The 25,013-nt window shown below is 38.1% G+C and overlaps 1 protein-coding gene across 2 annotated transcripts; it reads right to left on the bottom strand.

The window, feature by feature from the left end:
* Nucleotides 1–334: 334 nt before the first annotated feature.
* LOC120535665 (beta-citrylglutamate synthase B-like) lies at nt 335–21,561 on the bottom strand. 2 transcript variants are annotated; one of them, XM_039763628.1, is made up of 5 exons: nt 20,555–21,561; nt 13,065–13,295; nt 6,724–6,810; nt 6,420–6,623; nt 335–3,068 (listed from the first exon to the last, which is right to left on the bottom strand). In XM_039763628.1, the coding sequence occupies exons 1-5, from the start codon at nt 20,715–20,717 to the stop codon at nt 2,635–2,637; spliced, it is 1,119 nt and encodes a 372-aa protein (XP_039619562.1). In that variant the 5' UTR covers nt 20,718–21,561; the 3' UTR covers nt 335–2,634. The 2 variants fall into 2 exon arrangements, with proteins under 2 accessions (XP_039619562.1, XP_039619563.1); XM_039763629.1 differs by lacking the exon at nt 20,555–21,561 and adding an exon at nt 19,266–19,363.
* Between the last annotated feature and the right edge of the window lie 3,452 nt (nt 21,562–25,013).

Here is a 25,013-nt window from a genome sequence, read left to right as displayed (position 1 = left end):
CATTTGACATATGTAAATCAAATTACCTTGAGTTGGTTAGACATCTTACCTGATATGCTGTAATAAAACAAGCTATTCTGCTAGAGCATGGAACTCCAGAGTCATTGGAGTTAACTTTAGGAAGGTCAACTGCAGGCTCACATCAGGAGGCCAGGCTTTTACCCAAAACTCCAGGAAGACACCACTCACAAACAGCACCAAGGAAATGAAGAAACCAGGGGAATCTCCAATGGATATTGTAAAAAGGATCAGCCAACACTCAAAGTGCCTTCTGTATAGAAACTTTGTGCTGTAGCAGAATTCAAAGCTTAAAACAAAGAAACTGACACAGAGTAAAACATGTTTAATGTATATCTGATTATTATTTGTCCATAACATTTGATTTAAAATATAAAAAACATTTGTGTTTCAAAACACTGTACATAAATGGATACTAAAACTGACACGTACACACAAAGAGTTAAAGTCAAACAGCTGCATTGAACAGACACTAGAAATATATATCCATGAGTATTTCAGCTGCTTATTCTGGCAACATTTCTTCCTTGTAAAATGTCTGCACCCTATTATAGATTTAAGCATAATGTCACCTGCTTCAGGTCAAAGGTACTGTACCGCTCAGTACAGCAATCAGTCAAGCCCAGTCCTGCATCATGTTAGGTTAAGTGTTAATTACAGAAAAAGCATTTTGAATTAAGAATTAGTTTTCTCCATAGATGAAGGAAAATCTATCTCATAATATTTGCAGGAATACTTTATCAATGAAAATTTCAGATTTTAAATACTGTTAACATTTGTATTTTTAACTGTGCATGCTTTGTAGCAGTATGTTTCATGCTGCACAAATTTAGACCCAGTCTAATACTTTAGTGTCTTGTACTTTAGTGTTTAGTAAATGTGACTGCTGTGCTTTCCAAATTGTTGGTTCACATCCCAATCTTTGGTTTGGGCAGAAACAGATGCTAACTGTAGTGTTTGTAGATACATTTGCATTAACAAATAATTTAGAATTTATACAGAAACTGGGCTCACTAAAGTGCATATCAAAATCAAGACAAGCAGATTTTTATCTTCAGCAGGTGGTAAAAGCAGCTTAATAAATATAGTAGTTACAGTGCAATCTGGCAAGGGTAAACAGGAAACAGATTTAAATGCATAATTTTTACTCCTCCCCTTCTATCATGTATTTACAATATTTGCTTAAAAATTTTCCACACTGTGACACACAATCCAACCCATAAGATAAAATTTGTCTGATGCACCTGAATATGGACCTTGAAATCTGTTAATGAAGCAGCTCACTGTTCAAAAAGCATTCAGAAAATGTGCCCAGCTGCTACCTGTAATACCCAAGAAAGCCATTTTGCAGCTCAACATTTATAATAAAAAAAAAAAAAAAAATTTAATAATAAGTTATGATATAAAATAATGCCATAAGTTCATCAAAAGTATTTTCCACCACAATGCTGGAGGCTTTCTTTTTTTTTTCTTAAGTTACCAGTAGGAAAACTGATTGGTTTGTTTTTTTTTTTTAAACGGACTTGATATAAAAATGGAAACAAGCAGCATGTGGATGCAGAGCCCTGTTCTGCTTACACCTGGATTCTAATTCGATATTGAGAAGTCTTACTAAAGTAGGGATGTGGGGAAAAAAAGTAGGGAGCTTATTTTAAAAAAAAAAAATCCATAATTTAGTGTTAACAATGATTAGGAATGTCCATGTGAACCATAGCATCACATCTCTAGACCAGCACTGTTGTGAGGGGTGAACGGTTTTACCTTGGGAGGTTAAAAAAAAACCCCAACACCAAACCTTATATTTAAAAGCTAAAGGACAAATGAGTAAAAATTTACTTCAATTAAGCTGGTCTTTAAAAATAAAGTGGTTTATCAGAGCCATTGGAAAGATATGACCTTCTAGAGAAATGTCTGCATAAACTGTAAAGGCTGTATTTTATTCATAAACCTTTTTCAAAACCAAATATCTGTAATATCCAAGAAACTGCACAATGTTTCCAATTTAGGTTCAAAACAGGAAACTGCTGCAGCAAATATCTTAAGAGTTACATGGTAAATTGTCAGATGGGAGGAGACTTCATTATGTAGTACAGCTGAAGACACGCCAGTAATTAAGCATACCTAACCACTTTAAAATGATAGATTTATAATTAAAAATAAGATCTCCTTACATGACCTTAGGCCACAGAAAATTAAAACGGGATTCTTCTAGTGGAGTGGGAAGGGGAAAAGCATCTTAAAAGCCTTCAGAGCTTTTTAAAGTGTGCAGAGTACGGCTCAAATTCCCCAGACACAATTATGGGTGTATTTGTCAGTGTTCAGAATATCAGCATTCACATTGACACTAGCAGCTTTAAAATAAGACTGTTAACCTCTATTTCCATTTCAGTCACTCAGAAGCGATTAGGATTTTTGAAAATAAACACATTAACAGATAAACACTAAAAAAGTTCCATACAGAAACTCATGCCACTCATTTCACTAGGGTCAAGCCACTAGTGTATTTAAAAAACAAAACAAAAAAAATATATATATATATAACAAAAAAAAAAAAAAAGCTTTGAAGTAATGGGTGTAGCCAGTTATTCTAGAATCAGTCCTTACCCCTAAAACACTTCATTCTACCAGAAGTTTCAGTTGATTAAAGTTGATGTTAAACCCTGCTGACTGCATCTCCTCATTGCTGTCCAATGAAGCACTGGACAAATTATCTCCTGGAAGGAGGCCCACTGTTCCCTGACCATCTGCTTCTTCACTGACTTCACTGCTAGTGCTGGACACCACAGAGAGGAGAGACATGCGTCTAGTAAGTAGGCCACGGCAAGGAAGCAGGGACAGGGCATAGTCTGCAATTATTCCAGCTACATCCAAGCTGCAGGCACGGTCAAATGCAATAAAACCCACATTAGCATTTGCTTCACACACCATGAAAGAACCATCTGCCTTGGTCAGCAAGTCAATCCCACAGACGTCCATGCCTAGGATATTGCAAACTTGGATGGCAAGTTGCTTGCCCTGTTCGCTTAGGGTGCACATCATTCCAACACCACCTAAAAAAAAAAACCTTACACTACCACACAGACTTCATGTCAGGATTGTTGTATTAAATCCAATTACATTTATGTCTTACACTATACAAGTAACAAACTTAATTTTTAAGTTATTTGTAGAATTTTAGAAGTGTTCTGTGCCTTAAGCCAAAGACTATGTAGTGGCAAGGAAAATGCATTGCCATAAGAAAAAAAAAATTCTATTTTGAACAAAGTCTGAATGAACAAAAACAGAGTACCAAGTATTTGAACTAAATTATGAGCAGAGTGAATTGTTACACCGCAATTTAGGTGCATCTGCCACAGCATGGTTCTTAATTCTGTTTTATGGCATTAGTGAAAAGTAAAGCAAAAATGACACTATTGGCTTACTAAAGATTACAATATGCAAGCTTTAGAGGCAATTCAGGCCCCTTCAGGCAAGGTGTAATACAGAAACTGGAGTTCCCAGTGTTTATATACACATTAGGACAAGAAACATAGGAAATCTAAAACAAACTGAATTTAAAAATTGGGATTATTAAAATAGTGTGTAGTTACAGCATTACACTTGAAAAATAAAATGCTACAGAAAGCCAAAAAAGGTGGCTTACATTTATGCACTATACACTGACAGATGTGTGGAATACTTTAATTTTGTTTTAATAGTCATTATTTGAGTGTACTTTGAATATGAAACATGTCAAGTATTTGAGGATACATTTAATTGATACAGCAAAGCATAGCAACCACTACACCGTAAATAAAGTATTCTAAAAGCATCAGGGAGGAATACGTCCTCCATTAATAATTTTACATCCATTTTTGTGGATACAATGAAAGGACTGAGCATTTGTCAATTTTGCTCCAAAAACTTCTGTAAAACTGTGCAGTTAGACTTTTTTTAAAGAGAGAAAAAAGTCAGAAATATTGGCTTTCACATTAAATAATGGAGAAGCATGGTGGCACAGTGGTAGTGTTGGGTTCAGATCCTGGGGCCTCATGCATAACACCATGCGTAGAATTCACACCAAAACATGACGAACAGACAAAACCGTAAATGTGTGTACATACAAAAAATATCCAGGTGCATAAATCTGTGCATACATTAACTTCCAAGTTCTTGCGCTTCATAAATCCCAGTCACCGTGAAAAGTCGTGCATTTGCAGGTCGCTCCACCCTGACTCCTCCTAGAATTATGCCTCTGAATATGTAAATCTACAGTGGTGTGAAAAATTGTGTGCCCCCTTCGATTTCTTATTCTTTTGCATGTTTGTAACACAATGTTTCTGATCATCAAACACAATTAACCATTAGTAAAATAAACACAAGTAAACAAAATGCAGTTTTTAAAATGGTTTTTATTATTTAGGGAGAAAAATCCAAACCTACATGGCCCTGTGTGAAAAAGTAATTGCCCCCTGAACCTAATAACTGGTTGGGCCATCCTTAGCAGCAATAACTGCAATCAAGCGTTTGCGATAACTTGCAACGAGTCTTTTACAGCGCTCTGGATGAATTTTGGCCCACTCATCTTTGCAGAATTGTTGTAATTCAGCTTTGAGGGTTTTCTAGCATGAACCACCTTTTTAAGGTCATGCCATAGCATCTCAAATGGATTCAGGTCAGGACTTTGACTAGGCCACTCCAAAGTCTTCATTTTGTTTTTCTTCAGCCATTCAGAGGTGGATTTGCTGGTGTGTTTGCTGGTGTGTTTTGGGTCACTGTCCTGTTGCAGCACCCAAGATCGCTTCAGCTTGAGTTGACGAACAGATGGCCGGACATTCTCCTTCAGGATTTTTTGGTAGCCAGTAGAATTCATGGTTCCATCTATCACAGCAAGCCTTCCAGATCCTGAAGCAGCAAAACCACCCCAGACCATCACACTACCACCACCATATTGTGCTGTTGGTATGATGCTTTTTCTAAAATGCTGTGTTCCTTTTATGCCAGATGTAACGGGACATTTGCCTTCCAAAAAGTTCTCATCAGTCCACAAGGTATTTTCCCCAAAAGTCTTGGCAATCATGGAGATGTTTCTTCGCAAAATTGAGACGAGCCCTAATGTTCTTTTTGCTTAACAGTGCTTTGCGTCTTGGAAATCTGCCATGCAGGCCGTTTTTGCCCAGTCTCTTTCTTATGGTGGAGTTGTGAACACTGACCTTAATTGAGGCAAGTGAGGCCTGCAGTTCTTTAGACGTTGTCCTGGGGTCTTTTGTGACCTCTCAGATGAGTCGTCTCTGCACTCTTGAGGTAATTTTGGTCGGCCAGCCACTCCTGGGAAGGTTCACCACTGTTCCATGTTTTTGCCATTTGTGGCTAATGGCTCTCACTGTGGTTCGCTGGAGTCCCAAAGCTTTAGAAATGGCTTTATAACCTTTACCAGACTGATAGATCTCAATTACTTCTGTTCTCATTTGTTCCTGAATTTCTTTGGATCTTGGCATGATGTCTAGCTTTTGAGGTGCTTTTGGTCTACTTCTGTGTCAGGCAGCTCCTATTTAAGGGATTTCTTGATTGAAACAGGTGTGGCAGTAATCAGGCCTGGGGATGGCTACGGAAATTGAACTCAGGTGTGATACACCACCGTTAGGTTATTTTTTTTTAACAAGGGGGCAATTACTTCTTCACACAGGGCCATGTAGGTTTGGATTTTTTTTCTCCCTAAATAATAAAAATCACAATTTAAAAACTGGATTTTGTGTTAACTTGTGTTATATTTGACTAATGGTTAAATGTGTTTGATGATCAGAAACATTGTGTGACAAACATGCAAAAGAATAAGAAATCAGGAAGGGGGCAAATAGTTTTTCACACCACTGTATATAAATAGCCCCTTATGTTTTTTTTTCTGTGAAAAGAATGGTAAAAGCACGGGGGAAAAAAAAATTTCAGCGAATACCAAGTAGAGGCAAGGAAAAACTTACTATTTGTTAGTTTAAGCAGGGATAAACAACAAAAGGAAGTTGACTGTGTGACAGAGAAACTCAAGTTCAAGTTCAGAAAGTCACACAGGGCCCGAAATAAAGTGATCCGATATCAAAGTCACCATGAAACCCATGGTCTCGGTCCTGAAACCTGATGGATAAAGGGTATACTGCATTTTCTTTAGTGCAAATAGTGATTAAAAATTTAAAACCTATTAAGTGCATATATAAATTGACATTTATGCACGGTTTACTTCAATTAACTGTTGGCAGCTAATGTCTGAAAAAATCATACAGTATATACAAGGATTTGGGATGAATTAATGATTATTTGCATTTAAGAGTATAAAGTTTATATTAAGAGAATAGAGGAGTTTCAGCCTATTCACCCAAGATTTTTGCCAACTTTTTCCCCCTTTTGGAATCCAGTCACAACAAACTTACCAAGTGAGCAATTGCTTTGCATCCTGCCATCTGTGGAGCAACGCAGCATTGTTCCTACTACTCTCCCTCCTACCACAATGACACGTATGTCACGTCCATGGCTCTCCTCAACATACTGCTGAAACAAATATGGAGCATCATGGCGGATTAGATGTGTGAGGTCAGAGAGATGAGGTTTATCTCTGGCCAGGAATACAGCTTTTCCTTGATAAGAAAAGAAAAAAAAAAAAAAAAAAAAAGTCTGAATCATGCAATTTAAAAAATACCACACACAATATCCACATCGGGCACAAACAGCACATACCTCTGTGTCCCCTTGTATTTTTAACCACCAATGGGAACTCCAAAGCTTCTGCTTCATCAATCATCTTTCCAAAGTTATCATGACCACCTGTTATATATAAAAACAAAAAAGCATGACTGTCTACTGAACACATTTTGCAAGTCTCCCTTTCAAGTTCTTACAGTATATTAATGGGCAAAGTGTTGTTCGTGTGGCACTGCATTTTATACAGAAACAGCAGGTCTAGAAGTTATGTAAAAAACATCCCACTTTGTATGGGTTATGCTTTCTAGAAATGGCAAACCATCTAAGTATTAAACAGTAAGAAAGATTGCTGAAAATGTGAAAAAATTCAAAGCAAAAGGGTATCTCGCTTCAAAGCATTCTTCTGAATATATGAGGGGAGGTCAAGAATTCCTGGAAATGCGCTTTTTAAAAAACACACAACAACATATATTCCACTTTAGTCACCATCAATACATCTTCCATTCCAGAATACATTTCCTGCACGATTTCTAACTATGGTTGAATATCATTTACCAAGTTGCCCCCCCGAAAAGCTTAATGCTGGGAGTGCAAGTGCGCGATGTGTACATTGTTGTTAACCAGTCTGCTAACATGGAATAAAAATATCACTACCTACATGTTCGATATGACCAGACGGGCTTTCCAGCTTGTAGAGACAGTAAACGCACAAAAACAAGAATGAAGTCACTAGCACTATTGTAGAATATCATGATCAACTCGGCATAATGTCAATAGGTAGACTGATTAACAAGACTGTAGGCAAATTACACCTAGTGGCATATTTGACAACTGCACTCTACTTTATGCTATTGAACAATCCTAGGAATATTTGGGTCCAACCGTCTTTTAAATGGATTTGGAGAAAAATAAAATGGTCTTTAGACAAAGCTTGTTGCTCTAAGTTATCACTGAAAGCTATCATACATATGCACAAGTTATGGGTTTTTTTCAGTCATTTAAGGTAGACAAAATTACAGGACATTTCTACTCACAAAATATATTTCAAATGACATAAGGGATAATTCAAATGATGTACACTGCATGGTGTATTTCCATGCCATCTACATTTAAGGCACTACTGTAGTGTAATAAAATATTTCATTACTACATAAGATTTTTGCTTGACAACTACCGTAAGCTGACCAAGTATGCTATGATGCAATGAACTACTAATCCCCACCACTACATTCAAAACAGCAACAGGAGGAACAATGAGAATTACAATGGAGTCGTAAAAGAATTCTGTAGGTGGATGTGGCTGTCTGTTGATCCAACAATGTCCATCCATTCGTCCAGCTCCATCACCCCCATCTGTGTACGTTAGTGAGACAGCAAATTTGGGAAGGCAGACCTGGGGGCACAATGGGCAAGGAAATTGCCCTCAGGCATAGTAGGTTGGTTTCTCCTCTTGTTGAGGAGTGCTCAAAGCATACAGTCCTTACCAAGCATCTCAGGCCAAATGTGTGGAATGGAACAGGCCTCGAGAGAACACTTCAAGTAGAATTTCTAGCTATGCTTTGGCCTGACTTGAGGTCAGGATCCTTCACCAATACAGGACCACCCAGGGAAGCCAAAACTCATCCATGCGGATAATGTGCCTAGTCCAGCAGAAGACACGTTGAGCGGCATGGCCTCAATGCTGCCAGATAAGCAGCATTTCAGAATTTTAGTGTGTGGAACCCAGACGTCTCAAGAAATGTCCAGAATCTTCTTGTGGCAGTGAATGTGGAACGCTTCTTGTGTGTGGATTTTCTTGCAGCATGGAGTCCAGGACTCTAATCCACAAAGGAATGCCGATAGATTTAGATATATACAAACACCGTGCATTACAGCACCTTAGTTGCCATGCAGAAATCTATTACAGAAGACGCACTTGCATAGGTGAGAAGCTCAGTCTCCTCTGTCACAGTAGACTCACTACATAATTCTTCCAAAAGGTACAGGGAAAAATTGGTTTCCCCCAAAGTATTATTGCCAGTCTCTCTATTGGAGGATCTGTGTGTTGGAAGGCAGTCTGAAGGGTCAGCAACTTGGAGGGCCAATTTCCTAGCCAATCCAGGAATAGGCCAAGTGTAAGGACTCAATGGTCCTCCGAAGGTTTTGAGTGAACAGCTACACTGGCAACATCTTCAGCATACTGGGGCTCAGACTGTAAAGGTAGTTTTCAAGCAGGCAGACTATCAATTTGAACATATTGCCATCTAGGCAGTACAGATTTTGCACTCCAGAGGCATCCAACAAATTTCTGAAGAGAAGAGTGACAAACTAAAATGTTGAAAGCACCAGAGCCAGGACACAGCCTTGCTCGACACCAGTGATTTCGAAGTGAACAGATGTTTCCACACCAACCAGGGCCTTCGCTTTCGTTTTGTCATGGAAGAGAGAGCATAGAGGAAGTTCGAGGGACATCCAAAACTTACGTTTTTTTTATTTCCCAAAGAATCTCATCATTGACTGAGAGATGCTTTCCGCAGGTCAATGAAGGCAAAGCAGAAGTCTCGCTAGTTTTCCCAAACCTTCTCTAGGAGTTGGTGGATGGCAGGATCATGTCAATTGTGCCTTATTGGGGGGTTGTGGGGAGATTGAGCCATCTTGCAACTCCAAATGTACTGTCTGCAATGTGACACGAGTAGCCAGAGAAGCAGGGCACTGCCAAGGACTTTCTCAGCATCATCTTTCAGTGAAATACAATGGTTGTTGCCCCAGTCTGAGCGGATCCCCCTCCTTGTGGAAACATGCTTCCTTTATTGCCATCTACGAGTCAGGAATGTTGCTAAGCTTTCAACCCAGAGTGAAGAAATCTGTCAACTTGACATTGTACCTGCTGAAATATGTAAATATTGGGGACTCCATCTTTTCACTGGGAGCTTCTTGTTTTTCGGGGCTTTGATGGCAGTTTACACTTCATGGACACTCCTCTATTTCAGAGACCTGGGGCAGTGTGGGGGACTGAAGAATTCACTGGGTTCATTTGGTTCCCCATTTCTCTGACCAACAATCCAAGATCTGTTGCTGGTCTTTGAGGAGTGCTGTGCCATCTGTTGCTCAGATTGATGCTACATTACATCTAGAAGGATCAAACTCCTTTGATGGCATTGAAAAATTCCTAAATCTTGTTTTCATCTGCGTAGCATTGGATTTCATGAGCTTTATCCACCAGTCGTTCTGGATTTCATGGACCCTACATTGTGCAATTGATGTAGTTTCACCTCATCCCCACCCATACTTCTGAAAGAGGGAAACAGATAACGGATTTGCAAAATGAACTTGAAATGTCAAATTGACCTCCAGGAGAGACAGAAAATTGTCTGTGGTCTTTTCAAACTTGTCTGGATTCTTCCTCTTTGAGAAGGACTGGTATTGGTAGTCATGTCACCATCCATGGTTGGAATCTTTGCAGAGTGCAAAGATGACTTGTCAGTGTGTTGGGTATCAGTGGTTACAAGGGAAGCAATATTGAGGCATGGCTTGAAGGATTGTCTTCTACTTGGTGGTCCAAGTACAGTGTGGAGGATAGACCAGACAGGTCCTGTTCAGCATTCTGCTTCTAATAGTTTGTGTGAGGAGGACATCACGTAGATCATGCTGTTGGACAGAGTCCAGGAGGTGCCAGTTCTGTGATGAAAGATGCACGTCATCTTGTTTGTTAGGGGGCCGAAACATTGTTTTGATAATAGACATTGCTCTGCTTTGAAGGATAAGAGATGGAGTCCATTAGCATTCATGTTTCCAGTTCCAGGCTTCCCAATCGCATCATTTCACAGGTCACAACTGCTTCCAACTTGTGTGTTGAAGTCTCCAAGTAAGGAAAATTTGTCTGAAGCAGGAACATTCTGGACTTTTGTCAAGAGAAACATAGTGGTTGTCCTTTTCTTTCTCTGTGGAGTCCATTGTAGGACCATATGCGCCAAGCATTATCTTATTGAAACTTCTTGCCAGGGGAATGCACAGGGTCATGAAGTGCGAGTGGATACCAACAGGAGACTCTGGGATTATTGAGAGGAGTTCATTCAACAGAGAGGCCAATTCTGTGGATCTGCATCTCCGACTAGTCTCTTTCCAGAACGATGCATCTCCGGCTGTGGTTTCAATGATGGATCCTTCATCAGCAAAACAGGTCTCAGAGGGCATAGATATCCACCTTGTAGCGTTGGAGCTCTGAGGCTACAAGGGCCATTTTCCAAGGTGGTTGGCTGGTAATGATCAAATCCATTAGTGTGCAGAAATTCCAAGAAGCCAGGATGAAGGTAGTTCTCTTCATCTGTTATCTATTACTGTTGGACTTTGATGCAGAAGCAAGAGAAAGTAAAAGGAAGAGCCTGTGCAAAGGAGTTGCTGTCTGTAATAGTGAAGGTGCGCCCTCCTCAATCAAACCACTTCACTTCCTGTCAGGAATCCACATGGCAAGCCAAGTGCTAGATGAAGTAAGGCAGGAAGTTGCACTACTTTTGATGGAACCTTGGTGGGGTCGAAGGTGGTGTTAGCTAGGGGTTAATTTTTAATTGAGTCAGTCTTAGGACCTCACCTCTAAGCTTGCTGCCATGGGTTGCCCCCACCAGGAGTATAAGACACATGACTGCATTCCTCAGAAGGACCAGCTCCGCCACGTTCAAGTGCTGACTCAATGGAGGGCACAAGAATGACACTAAAATCTTTATAAGGAAAACATTATGAAACATTTACTGCTTTAAGTGTTACATGCCATTTAGTTTATGTTTGTTAAGAGAGCTGTATTAGAATGTTTGATGCGTATCGAAACAGTTTTAGAATGATGTAGAAGTTAAGGTTGTGTATGGTCTGCTGGCACAGTTGATGCTTGGAAAATTTGAAACCCAAAAGGTTGCATTTCTCTAGAATTTACAGAACATCCTTTGTTCAGCATCTTTTTACCAATTTCCAAAATGCATGAAGAAGTCTGCAACATTCTGGCACTGTTGTAGGGAAGGGGAAAAGCAGCAGCTCATAATGAAGCCATGTTACCATTCAGCTTTAACAAAGGAGACTAGCAAATGTTGCAGTGTTCGAGTTTTACCATTGTGGGAAGAATTAAAAAGTTTTGTTGATGCGAGTGTAAAAAAGTTAGGTTTAGTGCACAGTTCCCATGCTTATTGTCATGACTTTTGGGCAGCAACTAAAAGACTAAACAAAATGGCAATTTTTTTTTGGGTTGTCTGTCAGAACATTTGTCTCATTCTCAGGAATAGTAAGAACTCAATTTAATGAACTAACCAGGAAGCAGCATGTTAAATCTGAATGATGTACTGTGTGAAGTCACTGCATGATCCAAAATGCATACTGTATGGAGTAAGATCGCAGTCAAAAATAACTTACCACAAAAAAAGTTACATTTCACACATGTGAATACACTTTAAAATTTCAAAAGAACTCCATTTTGAACTGTGTGTAATGAAAATTGTAAGTCAGTGTATTATGCTGTATGATACAAATGTTTTATCAAATTTATACTGCTTTATTTCCATCACATAGGACTTTCTGAAAAAAAAAAGGATATAAGTGCAACTTACTTCTACACAGAAAATATTTATTAGCTGCTGTGGCTTCCTATGGGATTTTTTTTACCTTCATGTTAATCTCCCAGCTGCACTATTATCACTTTAATTAAAAGACCAATGTTACTGAAGAGGTAAAGCAGACTTAACACTGCTGTTATGTGGACAACAGCTGACTTGCATTCTTCACTCTGTGCTTCCTTTAGGAAGGTAAACCATGTGTTCTATTAATTTTAAAGCCAACTAGGGATTTTCAAGTTCTATGTCAATAAATATAAGACCCATTTCCGATTCACTGCCAAAACATTGATGAGTCACTAAAGTGGTTGACATTCTTCCGACATAACCCAAGGACATTTTGGAAATAAGTTCAAATGCAAGACCTATGCACACAAATTATTTCCCCAGGACAGTCTTTTTAGTCTGGCCATTAATTCAACACAAGATAAACAACTTTCATTCAAAGCCACCACCAACAGCTAAAAGTTCATAAATCAGGTTCTACATGATACTACTGGATGAAATGACTTGACAGACTTATAAAGATCAATCCCTAAAAACCAAAAAACAAAGTTCATAAACTGCATACTATATAGGCCTTGGCGATCAACCATTTCAAAACTAATAAAGTAGATCTATGACAATTTCGAAAGACTTGTAAAAAGTAGAAGTCACATTACTTTGTCATAATACACTGTACACTTTCCACAGACATTCATACATCACAGGATGTCTTATTAAAATAATTTGTAACATTCTTATACTGCAATATAGTATTGTAATTATAGGCACCACAAAATTAACAGATGCATTGTAGATTCTTACCATAAGAAAAAGTGTCTGGTAAAGGGATCCCATGGCCTGCAAGTTCCTGAAATGTCCAGAACTTGTTAACACAGTTTAGGATAGCCTGGGGTCTATTCATTAGTCGGCAGCCCATCTTCTCCAGGTGCCTTAGCACAGTGATATCACTGTCACTCTGGACCCAGGGTGTAGGAACACGTACTACTGCCACTTGTGGGTAGGCTGTAACAGATTCACCATTGATCCGTAAACCTGCAAAAGAAATTGACAATTTCAATAGTGTACTCTACTAATCTTTAATATAATTGAGATTCATTAAACTTGAATGAGCTTCTTGCAAGACATTTTAACCTTGAAATGGCACTTGAGTCAGATGGTTTATTCATAATTACTGTACATCATTTTAAGATACAGTATAGTCCTAGACTAGGCTATACACTAGTTACTGGAAATCTTTGTTCCCAGTAACATCTCATCTCAGTGTAAAACTACCCATGGTCAACAGATTGCAGGTATATGCAATTATGAAATATTTGATAAACCTAATATGCACATTTTTATGGAGTAGGGAAGAAAACTCCCACACACAGAGCCCAAAAAAGAAAAAAAAACAACCCACACAGACCGCATTTTCATACATCCCAGTGTGTATTTTTTAGTTGCACAGCATGTCCATCAATTATATTGAAACCTTTAGTTTATTGCAGTAGTAATATGGCAATATGGGCATATCAAAAAGGAAATCACATACCATAAAAAGTCATTTCCATTAAAAAATCTGAACCCTTTTTGCTGCCAAAATCTTAAATCACTGCAGATTTGAGTTTAAAACAAAAACACTAAGGTCTCATTTTTAAACGTCCGACAGACAGACAGAAAAAAAAAAAAACACAGCCTCGTGCAGAATGTGCAAAATAAGAGTATATGGTCATGTACCACAGGCTAAATTAAAGACTATGCGGTTGTAGAGTGTTGGTGTACACATAAATCTGTCACACAACTGACTGTTAACTTGTCTAGTACTGGCAAGTGCCTTGGACCAGTGCTACTACTTTATTTTTTTTTTAATATATGAACAAAAGTTCAGGATGACACTGAATTCTACAAAAGATTTATTACAAAGTCAATGTGTTTAAAGGAACAGTGGGCATAATGTTATAGAAAATGAATGGAACTATCTATTCACCACATTGCACAAATTTGGGTTTGGCCCAAACATATGCAGGGATCAAACTATTTTATAACAGTCCAGACACCTCAGATTGTATTACTTCAGACTACTTCAAAACTAGAATGTGGTACTTGACAAGGATGCATAGACAAACTGAATTACCAGAGAAGGACTCTAACAGAAAATATCACTATATGCAGAATAGGTACTGTACATCTCTGATGCACAAAATTCCATGCCAGCAGTCCTAAAAGCACTAGCAGATTTTCAAGTTATCTGAACTCAAAATGAATTTGAATAAGACTGCTATTTCTAGTGAATTCCCTAGCATATAAAATATTAGACTGGACTCTTTCCCATTTATCTTAGCAGATCAGTTTACAATACCTAGGGGATAAATATCACAAGTAAATGAGGCTCTTTTTCAACAAAATTGTGCTATTCTGCATGGAAAAAAATTAAAATGTGAATAAAATGGTCTACCCCGATCTCACATTAGCAGGGATAATCACTGTCAAAATGAACATCCCTGTCTAGCTTTTTCTATTTCAAATTATACATGTATACATCATCATTTAAGAAATTAGATTCAATCATAACCTTATATTTGAAATTCAAAACAGCCACACATCCAAAGGGTGACTTTACAACAACCTGGAACAGGAGATGGTACAGCACTACCCAACCTTCAATTTTATTACTAGGCGGCAAATATACAAGCCACAAACACCTGGACATCAGCACAAATCTATGAATAAACAAACCTGGTCTGCAAAAGAAAAAGAAATCTTGCAGTAGCACTTTTAAGACAGAAGCTTTTCTCTGTTGCACTTCTACAGGACAACCACCATTGTGTATCCTCTCAGGCATGCAGAGTATTTAATGTTAGGAAAATGTCCAAAATTAAAACAATTGTATACAGATAATTTCCTTGCATCCTACAAACAATTAACCTTAAAATTTAACTTCCCATCAACACAATTTTTCCACTGCTTTCAAATAAGAAAATCTGCTAAATGGAACTTGCCCAATCTTCCTCACCTCCAACCTATTTCTACTCCAGAAGAAATATTGATCAGTCTTGAAGACTCAGATAGCACATCTATCTATCTCGATCTCTATATACACATACACGCACAAAGCATTCAATCATTCAACGTAAAATCTTTTATTGTGCACTATTGAATATTTGTGCGATGAGTCATACCAATGCTGGAATGCCCATCTACTAGAATTTTTTTATTTTTATATTTTTTTTTAAATAACTATTTTCAACCACTTGGAAACCTTTGCCAAACACAGCTACATTAGGAGTAAGAAAACCGCCATTTATCTCATTTAAAACAGTCAAAATGTATCCAGGGCAAGATGTAACATGTGAATGCTGCAATCCAACTCCAGCCTCACTAGGCCACGTTTTGGGTGTGCACTAAATTAACAATTTTGGGCAAAAATCTTTGAATGTCCCTTAGACAGCTTTGGTGTCATAATCACTCCTAACCCATTGATAGCTGTGTTTGGTGTACTCCCAGATGGAGGACAAATTAAATGGAATTGCCTTTACTGCACTACTAGTGCACAGACTTCTTGCTAAACTGGAAGAATCTCATCCCGCCTCTTTCAAGTCAGTGGGTAACTGATGTTCTACACTATTTGAAATTTGGGATGGGAAAAAAAAAACAAAAAAAAAAAACCAAATTCTCACTCAGAGAATCTGTTCAAAACTTAAATTTATAGCAGGATCTAATCAATAATATTTTAGAATAAGCTTCTATATAAAATCAGGAAAATATCCAGCCTTCCTTGCTGCTTTTAAAGATTTGCTCTGGTTGTTGGCTCTCCTCTTTCTCTTGGAAGGGGCTTGAACTTTGGTTTGTTAAGTTTGATTGTACAGATTGTTATTTGCTTCAAATAAAATAACCATTTAAAAAAAATTGACTTGTTCATAGTTAATTTTTTGACCAACCCACTTCGTAATCTTCATAAGCTGCCATAGCCACTAACCCCATTTGCAAAGCTGCTGCAGTAAGAAATTTGAATGTAGCAGAATCAGAAATAATTTGTATGGAACAGTCTTGTTGGAGCATGAATTACCATACAGTTGGCACATAAGTTATATTTACAACATGCCTTTCCTCAGTAAGACTTTACATACTGAATAGCCAGATCTAGCACTCCAGGGAACTCCTTATTCGCTTCCTCCACCCCAAAAGAAAAAAGCTTACAGCAGCCATTGTGAGAACTGGTCTAAACTGGATAGAATCATCTATGCACCCCTTAATGGTTTGCTGTCTTGATAGACACATTTCAAGTATAGCAACTTAAAGGAAAATTAACATGAACCACCTAAAACCAGCAATCAAAGCATTTTATGAGGAACGGAATTAGAAAATCCAACTCAAATCTAGAATGAGAATTTTCTACATAGCAAGACCAAGTCTCTTATCGAGAAACTGCGAATACATTTTTAACGCTTGACAAAGTCATTCATTACAAGTAGCCACATAAAACATTACTCGGCATCATAACTTTGTAACAGAAGAATACCATAGTAAAAAGATCAGAGAAATTAGAAAACTTGAATGTGTCCAAATACAGCCTTAAGAGAAGATTTTGGTCCAATGTCATTTGGTAAATTTTCTTGGTTTGCGTCTGGTCTGACAAAACAAAAAAGTTAACAAAAATGTGATATATAATCATGGTGACTAATTGGGTATACAGTAAAAAGGCATGCAAATGCTTGCTACTTTGCTTCTTATTTATGGAGAATCATATACAGTTTTTATTCTCCAATACAACCTGCTGCCAAATACATCTCACCTCACTTTTTTGCTCATCAATAAAATTTATACTTTATCTATAGATTCAACTATTCTCCTGCATCTGGCCTTCAAATGAAGCATTTCAATGCCAATATTAAAGATGTATAGTACTTGGGGAAACATCAATTATGTACTTATTTAAATAAAAATAAACATCAATCCATCAACTCATTGGATGTATTATTTGTCATATCAGCCTATATCCTTGTTTATGATTCTGCTTCTGTATGCATCCGAATTTCCCCATGGGATTAATAATTTATCTGATTTATGCAATAGGTTGCTAAAGATTAATACAATAGTAACCAACATTAAGAAAGCAAATGTAACTTGCTAGATTCATACTACTGCAAAGAAAAAAAATAAATAAATAAATAAAAAATAGACATACGGAGTGTGAAAGTTGCAATTCATTTCAAAAGACAGTCCACTGGCTACATGCATTTGAAACTCTTGCCATTCAAGCTGGTAAAATTGATATGTTTATATATAAAAAAAAAAAAAAAAGGATGAAAGGATGTGTCAAACAAATACTTTGAAACAAGGGCAGTGGAATAAGTTTCACATGTTAATGTTGTCATTTAAACACCAATGATAGTTGCAGAAGCAAGTAAACATTTTGCTGGTCAGTGGATGCAATTTCTCCTTAGGTTTTCATTTTTCAAGTTCTAGTACCTACTTATTGGAATATATACTTTATATACTGCTTAATCATTAGACATTTTGATTGTCCACACTTAATTTAAACAAAATATCAAAATTAAACCACATTTCCCCCACACAAATACCTCTTCCCATTAACGTGCATCCAGTATTTAGTCTTATATAAATACTGCACTTTTAAAAAAAAAATAAATAAATAAATAAAAAAAAGTGTAATAGTTAAACACTTGAATGCCTGAAACAATGATTAAAACACTCGCATCCCATGGAAATTGGTCAAGCGTGGGGGCAAATGTACTTTAGTTAGGTACCTTAAAGTTTAATGACAAGATTTGTCAATCCAGCAACTCTGGGAATATCTACCCCATTCTTTACTTTTTAATTAAGAACATCTTTCACATTGTTTACACTTCACATCCAAAATGCAATTTCAGAAAACTTGGTATTTTTAGCATATTAAAAAAAAAAAACAATGAGTCTCTCCACACTTAATTCAAAGAAAGTCAAAATAACACAAATACACCTCAGGAAAGTAATTTGTTCACCACTGCAGTATGATTTTAATAAAGATTATTCAAAGGGTGCAAAAAATTCAATAACAAAATTTCTGTATGTCCTTAAGTTTCAGTAGTCATTGATGTATCTTGCTATTTAAACTTTTGAGAAATGTACATGTCAGCTACGATTAACTTTTATAGACTTCTTGTGTCACTAAAGCTAGTGCAGACAACCTACTTTAAATCCAGGCTATCTACTTGCATCAGTAATTGAGATTTGTAAATAAGATAAGTCAAATCAGGTTTACATTCATTCACTTCAAGATTAACAATCTGTAATTGGCTTTTAGGCCTAGGCATGAAGTAAAAACTGGAACACTGATCGCTACTGTTGAAGGTGCTGGCTAAAATGACATTTACCGAACGTGAACTGCAGTTTCTATTTAAAACAAATCCTTGCACGAATATATTCAAAAGAACATTATTTAAATTGGCAAGGAATGGGAAAAAAAATGGGGGGGAGGGGGGAATCTGTTATTACTGACAATATTCAGAACTAAATATGTGTCAATTGATGCACCACGGAACAGCAAGGTTTTTCTATTAGTCATCAGCACAAATCTAGATGACAATCAGAATATTCAGAAATGTTAAACATATACTGGATAAACAGCTTTTAAGGAATTTTCCAGTAAAACTCAACTTACTTACATCAATAGTTAAAAATGTGAATAGGAAGCAAGTGGAAAGCAAAATGGGAGGCAAGATACAAACAAGTTACAAGGCTTTATGTTTTTAGGTTTCCACCATGACTGCAGGACCCAATTAAGTCTTTCTCCATTAGTGCTACAGAAACTAAATTGTTTTATACTGTAACTTTACTTATATCAGCTGAAGTGCCTCCCACGTATACAGGTATGTGTATACATGCAAATATGTAATAGGCTTCTAATTACTATTGCGTACATAATGAGAACAGTAATGCAAGTCTCCACGAGGAATGATTTTTTCATTAAATGTACAACTATGCAGTACACAAAAGGACTCCGATATGAAATTATATACATACGCATATCTCGACAAACGTTCTTAGATCATTTTTAGAGATCGTCATCTCTTCCCATCTAAGCACTTGCAACTCTGCGTTCCCGCGCAGTCGGATACATAATATAACTGAAGTGATTGTTAACGTACGTGCGTGCTCGTTCTCGCTTGGACTGCAAGGCATTTGGTACTACACTATTGTATTCCAACCTTTCTCCACCCAGAGCGTAGGCGAGCAAGTGCGCGCGCAAGAAGTTAGGTCAGTCGGTCAATACTGATGTCAGCGACAACCGGAAACACGCACAAATACACCCCCTACCTGCCCCAACCCTCAGCAGCTGTCGAGGAATATTTAACACTGGCTGACCGCCTTAATGGAGGCTTCAGGCGCTGAAGACCAACCACAAAACCCATCGGCGCCATTATTCTGCACATCGCACAAAAAATGAACATTTAATCAATTCGTTCTGATTAAGAAGTATTTTGATAACATTCCACATGCGTTCGACAGAATAAAATGTCTACTTAAAAGGGGTGTTTCACTTGAGCTGGATATCGCTACCCCACCCCCTAGCACATTTCTAAAGGGGGAACTAGTTTAGCCGATCGATAGCAATAAAATTTACCATCACAAAAATATTACAATGGTACGTCCATGTGGTGCACCTACATTAAGGACACACGGTTCATGGACAATGGGAAATCATTTCAGGTGCGTATATATCTAGATACAGTATAAATACAATGTGATAATGGCATTTCTGTGAAAGCCTAAAACACAAATTCCAAGTTGTACCCGATATGAAAAAAACTGAGCAAAATCCCCCACCTTTAGCGAACATCGTGGCCATTTAACAAAAGGTGCGCACATGCCGAGCAGCTGTGCTATTTGCACGTGCAAAATTTTAGTTTTGGCGGCTGTCGTACGCAAATCACTTTTTTTTTTTTTTAAAGAGAGCTTTTAGTATTTGTCAATAAATATTACAACGCCCGCCCATAAACAATCGATAATATTTAAAAATTGTATGCTAAGCTATTTCTGTATGCACAGAAAACAAAATGGAACCTGTTCTCTTAAAAATAATCAGTATAAACGTGATAAGAACATCCTGCACGAAACCGCTTTACGTATATAGTAAATGGTTTAGAAAATAGAAAAAACGAAATGCTTCAGTAAATCAATACATCACAATGCCGAAGATTGATAATGTATCCCGTTATACTATGCAATCAAGTCATTCCCGAAATAGGGCGCCCTAGACTTTTTTTTAGAAAGCCTTAAATTAAAAGGGAAGGGGAAAAAATGAAACTCACCTAAATTACCCATTTCAATGGTAATAACCATCTCGTCCATCAGGACCCGCCTGAACTCAATCTCCTCATCAGTACAGCGGGACTGCAGAGCTCTGTAGATCTCTCTCTGGGGGTAATCTTCGAAGATCCTGCGGTCAGTGACGAACCAAAGCCGGGTGCACATTTTCGGAAAAGTGGTGGCTCTCTTTTAGAGGCTAAGGACCCAGATGCTCCGTTTCTGTACTGCGCTACTAAGGATCGTAGCTCCGATAAAAAGATGAGCTACAACCTGAAAACAAACTAGGATGAACAAAAGCCAGTGGGTCTGGTCAATAAAATGAGAATGTCCTCGCAGTGTACCCAGTAACACAGGCGAAAAGGGCTCCACGCGTGCACCTCTTTTGTCTTATTAATACAGACGCACGATAAAGAAGTTGCCCGTATATACAAGCCTGATAGCGTTATTTTTTAAAACAACTGCACATGCTTCTAACGACTCGCACATACAGATCGATCTAAAAGGATGCTGCAGCAAAGACTCAGCAAACCGCTTAATATAAAGTCCGAGCCAACCAGCTCCTCCACACAAGAATCCGGCTGAAAGCGGTTTCGCCTTCTATTATCCCCGCGCTTGTCTACCCTATCAGACCCAGGTTTAAGAGGCTGTTACAGACGGGAGGGGGCTAATTGATAAGACTGCAAGAGTAAGGTTTAAGATGCCGAAAAGACAAGCTTACTATCCCAAATTAGTTATATTTAGAAAAACAAATAATTTTATGTGAGTCACAAACAATGGTGGAAAATTGTAAGTTGCAAACGAACGGAAAGCGCGTGCGCCTTTTCTTTTTTTTAATGAATGGAAGCTTTACTCCATTTGCAAATACTAATCGATTTGTTTCACAGGTAATGAAATTAAACACCTATTTCATATGCAAAATAAAATAAAAATACCGATTGAGTATGAAAGTAACAATGAAATTCTCGTGTCCCAGGTATTAGCTAATTTGGGAGACGCATTCAGACAAAAAATCTGTACTATACGCGTCTTGAACTGAAGGCGGTTTGATGAATATTAAAAGCGACACGTTGCCCTAGTTTCGAATGTGACATGGGGCAGACAACATGGTGTCAATTTGCTTGTCTTTAAAATAACACCTTTATAGTAATATATTTAAATATATCAGTGAGGTACACTAAATCTTAATTGTTTTAGTGCTGCTTTAATCAAATGTAATTAAATACATTGTCCACCAATCGTATAGCAGGCGGCTTGTTATCGGTTAAATCATTCTTATATAACAGTCGGTGTGGAATTTGCATGTTCTCCCCAGCGTTTTTTTTTTGCAATTCTCAGAAATGTGCAGGTTGATTGACGTGGTGTGACTGATTGTGATGCTTGGAGTGGCATTCCGCACAGCATTGCTAAATGTGTTACATTTTTTAATATTACTGGAGTAAATTGATTCAGAAAAAATCAAAGGAAGAATGAATATATGTAACAAACAATTCAACTAAACAGAAGCATGTTTTCACTTCTTAATTTATTTTTACTGCGGTGGACTGGCGCCCTGCCCAGGGTTTGTTCCTGCCTTGCGCCCTGTGTTGGCTGGAATTGGCTCCAGCAGACCCCCGTGACCCTTTTATTGTAGATTTCATTTAGTTTAATTGATATTTACATTAACTTATTTGGCTGACCTTTATATACGAGGAGACTTATATTTGAGATAGAATTTTTTAAATTTTTTTGTTCCAGATTTGAGCACAGGCAGATGGAGTGACCTAGTCATGGTTGCAGGATCTGAATTCAAAGCCTCAGTGTTTGCTGTCTAACCCTTAACTACTATGTTACACTACCTGCCATAATACCTACCCTGATATATGTTTGCTATAAAGATGTAGCTTAAGAAAAACTTCTGATGCTCTGTTAAATTAAGACAATGAGGTTTTGAAATCAGATAATCAAAAATATTCAGTGGCCCAGTGATTAGTGCTGCTGCCTCAGAGCTCCCTGATCTGATTAACAGCCTGGTGACTGATGGCACAGGATCCCTACTTTTATTTCCATTTCCACATCACAAAGATGCACATTTTTGTTAAATGACAAAAAAGAATTGTCATGCAAAAAGACAATTTTCCCCTTGAGGATTAATACAGCGTACCAAAAAATAAAAAGTGGCCTGGTAGAACTTGAGTGTGCCATACAGTGAGTTGAAGTTTCATCAGTCATTTGGTTCCTGCCTTACAACATGATTTGCTGAGAGAGCTTTGTTTTCCTATAGCTCTAATTAAAAAAATAGATTCTGAAAATGTACAGATGAATATAAACTATCATAACAAGCATATTTAATATTTATGAAAAACATTATATAAATTATTTAACCCAGCCATAGGGGATGCACAAACCAGTGTGTTTCTTTGTGCCATTCCCAAGCCCGGATAAATGGGGAGGATTACGTCAGGAAGGGCATCCGGTGTAAAATTTTGCCAAATCTATATGCGGACAACAATACAAATTTCCATACCGGATCGGTTGAGCCCCGGGTTGACAACGACTGACACCAGTACTGTTAGCCAACAGGGTGCTGGCAGAAATTGGGCTACTGTTGGCTGAAGGAGAAGAAGAGGGAGAAGACGTGTCCAGAGGCAGGAGGACAGAAGGAAAGTAAAGAGAGTGGAACTGAGGGTAGGAACTTTGAATGTTGGCAGTATGACTGGTAACAGGAGAGAGTTAGCAGATATGATGGAGAGAAGGAAGGCTGGTATATTGTGCATGCAAGAGACTAAATGGAAGGGGAGTAAGGCCAGGTGGATTGGAGGTGGATTCAAATTGTTCTATCATTGTGTGGATGGGAGGAGAAATGGGGTAGGAGTTATTCTGAAGGAACAGTATGTCAAGAGTGTTTTGGAGGTGAAAAAAGTGCCAGGCAGAGTAATGATTATGAAGCTGGAAATTGGAGGTGTGATGATGAATGTTGTTAGTGCATATGCACCGCAAGTTGGGTGTGCAATGGGTGAGAAAGAAAATTTTTGGAGTGAGTTGGATGAAGTGATGAGAAGTGTACCCAAGGGACAGAAAGTGGTGATTGGAGTGGATTTCAATGGGCATGTTGGTGAAGGGAACAGTTGAGACGAGGAGGTGATGGGTAGGCATTGTGTCAAGGAGAGGAATGAAATTGGTCAGAGGATAGTGGATTTTGCCAAAAGGATGGATATGGCTGTGGTGAATACACATTTTAAGAAGAGGGAGGAACATAAGGTTACTTACAAGAGTGGAGGGAGATGCACACAGGTAGATTACATCCTTTGCAGAAGAGTTGATCTGAAGGGGATTGAAGACTGCAAAGTGGTGGCAGGGGAAAGTGTAGTTAAGCAGCATAGGATGGTGGTCTGTAGGATGATGTTGGAGATCAAGAAGAGGAAGAGAGTGAGCGTAGAGCCAAGGATCAAATGGTGTAATTTGAAAAAGGAAGACTGCAAGGTTGAGTTTAGGGAGGAGGTGAGACAGGCACTGGGTGGCAGTGAAGAGTTACCAGACAGCTGGGAAACTACAGCAGATGTAGTAAGGGTGACAGCAAGAAGGGTAACCAGGAAACCTGGCGGTGGAATGAGGAAATATAGGAGAGTATACAGAGGAAAAGGATGGCAAAGAAGAAGTGGGATAGTCAGAGAGATGCAGGAAGTAGCCAAGAGTACAAGGAGATAAGGCGCAAGGTGTAGAGAGAGGTGGTGAAGGCTAAAGAAAAGGCGTATGATGAGTTGTATCAGAGGTTGGACACTAAGGATGTTGAAAAGGACCTGTACCAATTGGCTAGACAGAGGGACCGAGCTGGGAAAGATGTACAGCAGGTTAGGGTGATAAAGGATAAAGATGGAAACATACTCACAAACGAGGAGAGTGTGTTGAGCAGATGGAAAGAGTACTTTGAGAGGCTTATGAATGAAGAGAACAAGAGAGAGAAGAGGTTGGATGATGTGGAGATAGTGAATTAGGAAGTGCAACGGATTAGCAAGGAGGAAGTAAGGACAGCTTTGAAGAGGATGAAAAATGGAAAGGCTGTTGGTCCAGATGATATACCTATGGAACCATGGAGGTGTTTAGGAGAGATGGCAGTGGAGTTTTTAACCAGATTCTTTAAAGGAATCTTAGAAAGTGAGAGGATGCCTGAGGAGTGGAGAAGAAGTGTACTGGCTCCGTTATTTAAGAATAAGGGGGATGTATAGGACTGCAGTAACTACAGGGGAATAAAATTGATCAGCATGAAGTTATGGAAAAGAGTAGCCCGGGAAAGCACCACCACCTTTTGATCCTGAGTTGGATGAATAGCTTAGAAAATGAATGAATTAAATGGAACAACAGAACAAATGATATTTATGGTGTGGTCTTAATTTTATTTCCAGAAAATACTTTTTCTTTATATAAGTAACAAAGTAGTTATTAAAAATGGTGGTGTTAAGTTCTTCATAATAATTGTAAATAAAT

This window comes from Polypterus senegalus, chromosome 9 (genome assembly GCF_016835505.1).
Source record: "Polypterus senegalus isolate Bchr_013 chromosome 9, ASM1683550v1, whole genome shotgun sequence".
In the NCBI taxonomy this organism is placed as follows: Eukaryota; Metazoa; Chordata; class Cladistia; order Polypteriformes; family Polypteridae; genus Polypterus; species Polypterus senegalus.
The sequence above is the reverse complement of the archived record's forward strand: the minus strand, read 5'-3'. Positions and strand labels throughout refer to the sequence as shown.

Excerpts from the sequence above, each read along its gene's own strand:
- LOC120535665 (XM_039763628.1), bottom strand. The coding sequence starts at position 20,717 with ATGTGCACCCGGCTTTGGTTCGTCACTGACCGCAGGATCTTCGAAGAT. Across the intron at positions 13,296-20,554 it reads CATTGAAATGGGTAATTTAG|GTTTACGGATCAATGGTGAA; the intron begins GTGAGTTTCATT and ends TTTCTTTTGCAG. Across the intron at positions 6,624-6,723 it reads AAATACAAGGGGACACAGAG|GAAAAGCTGTATTCCTGGCC; the intron begins GTATGTGCTGTT and ends TTTCTTATCAAG.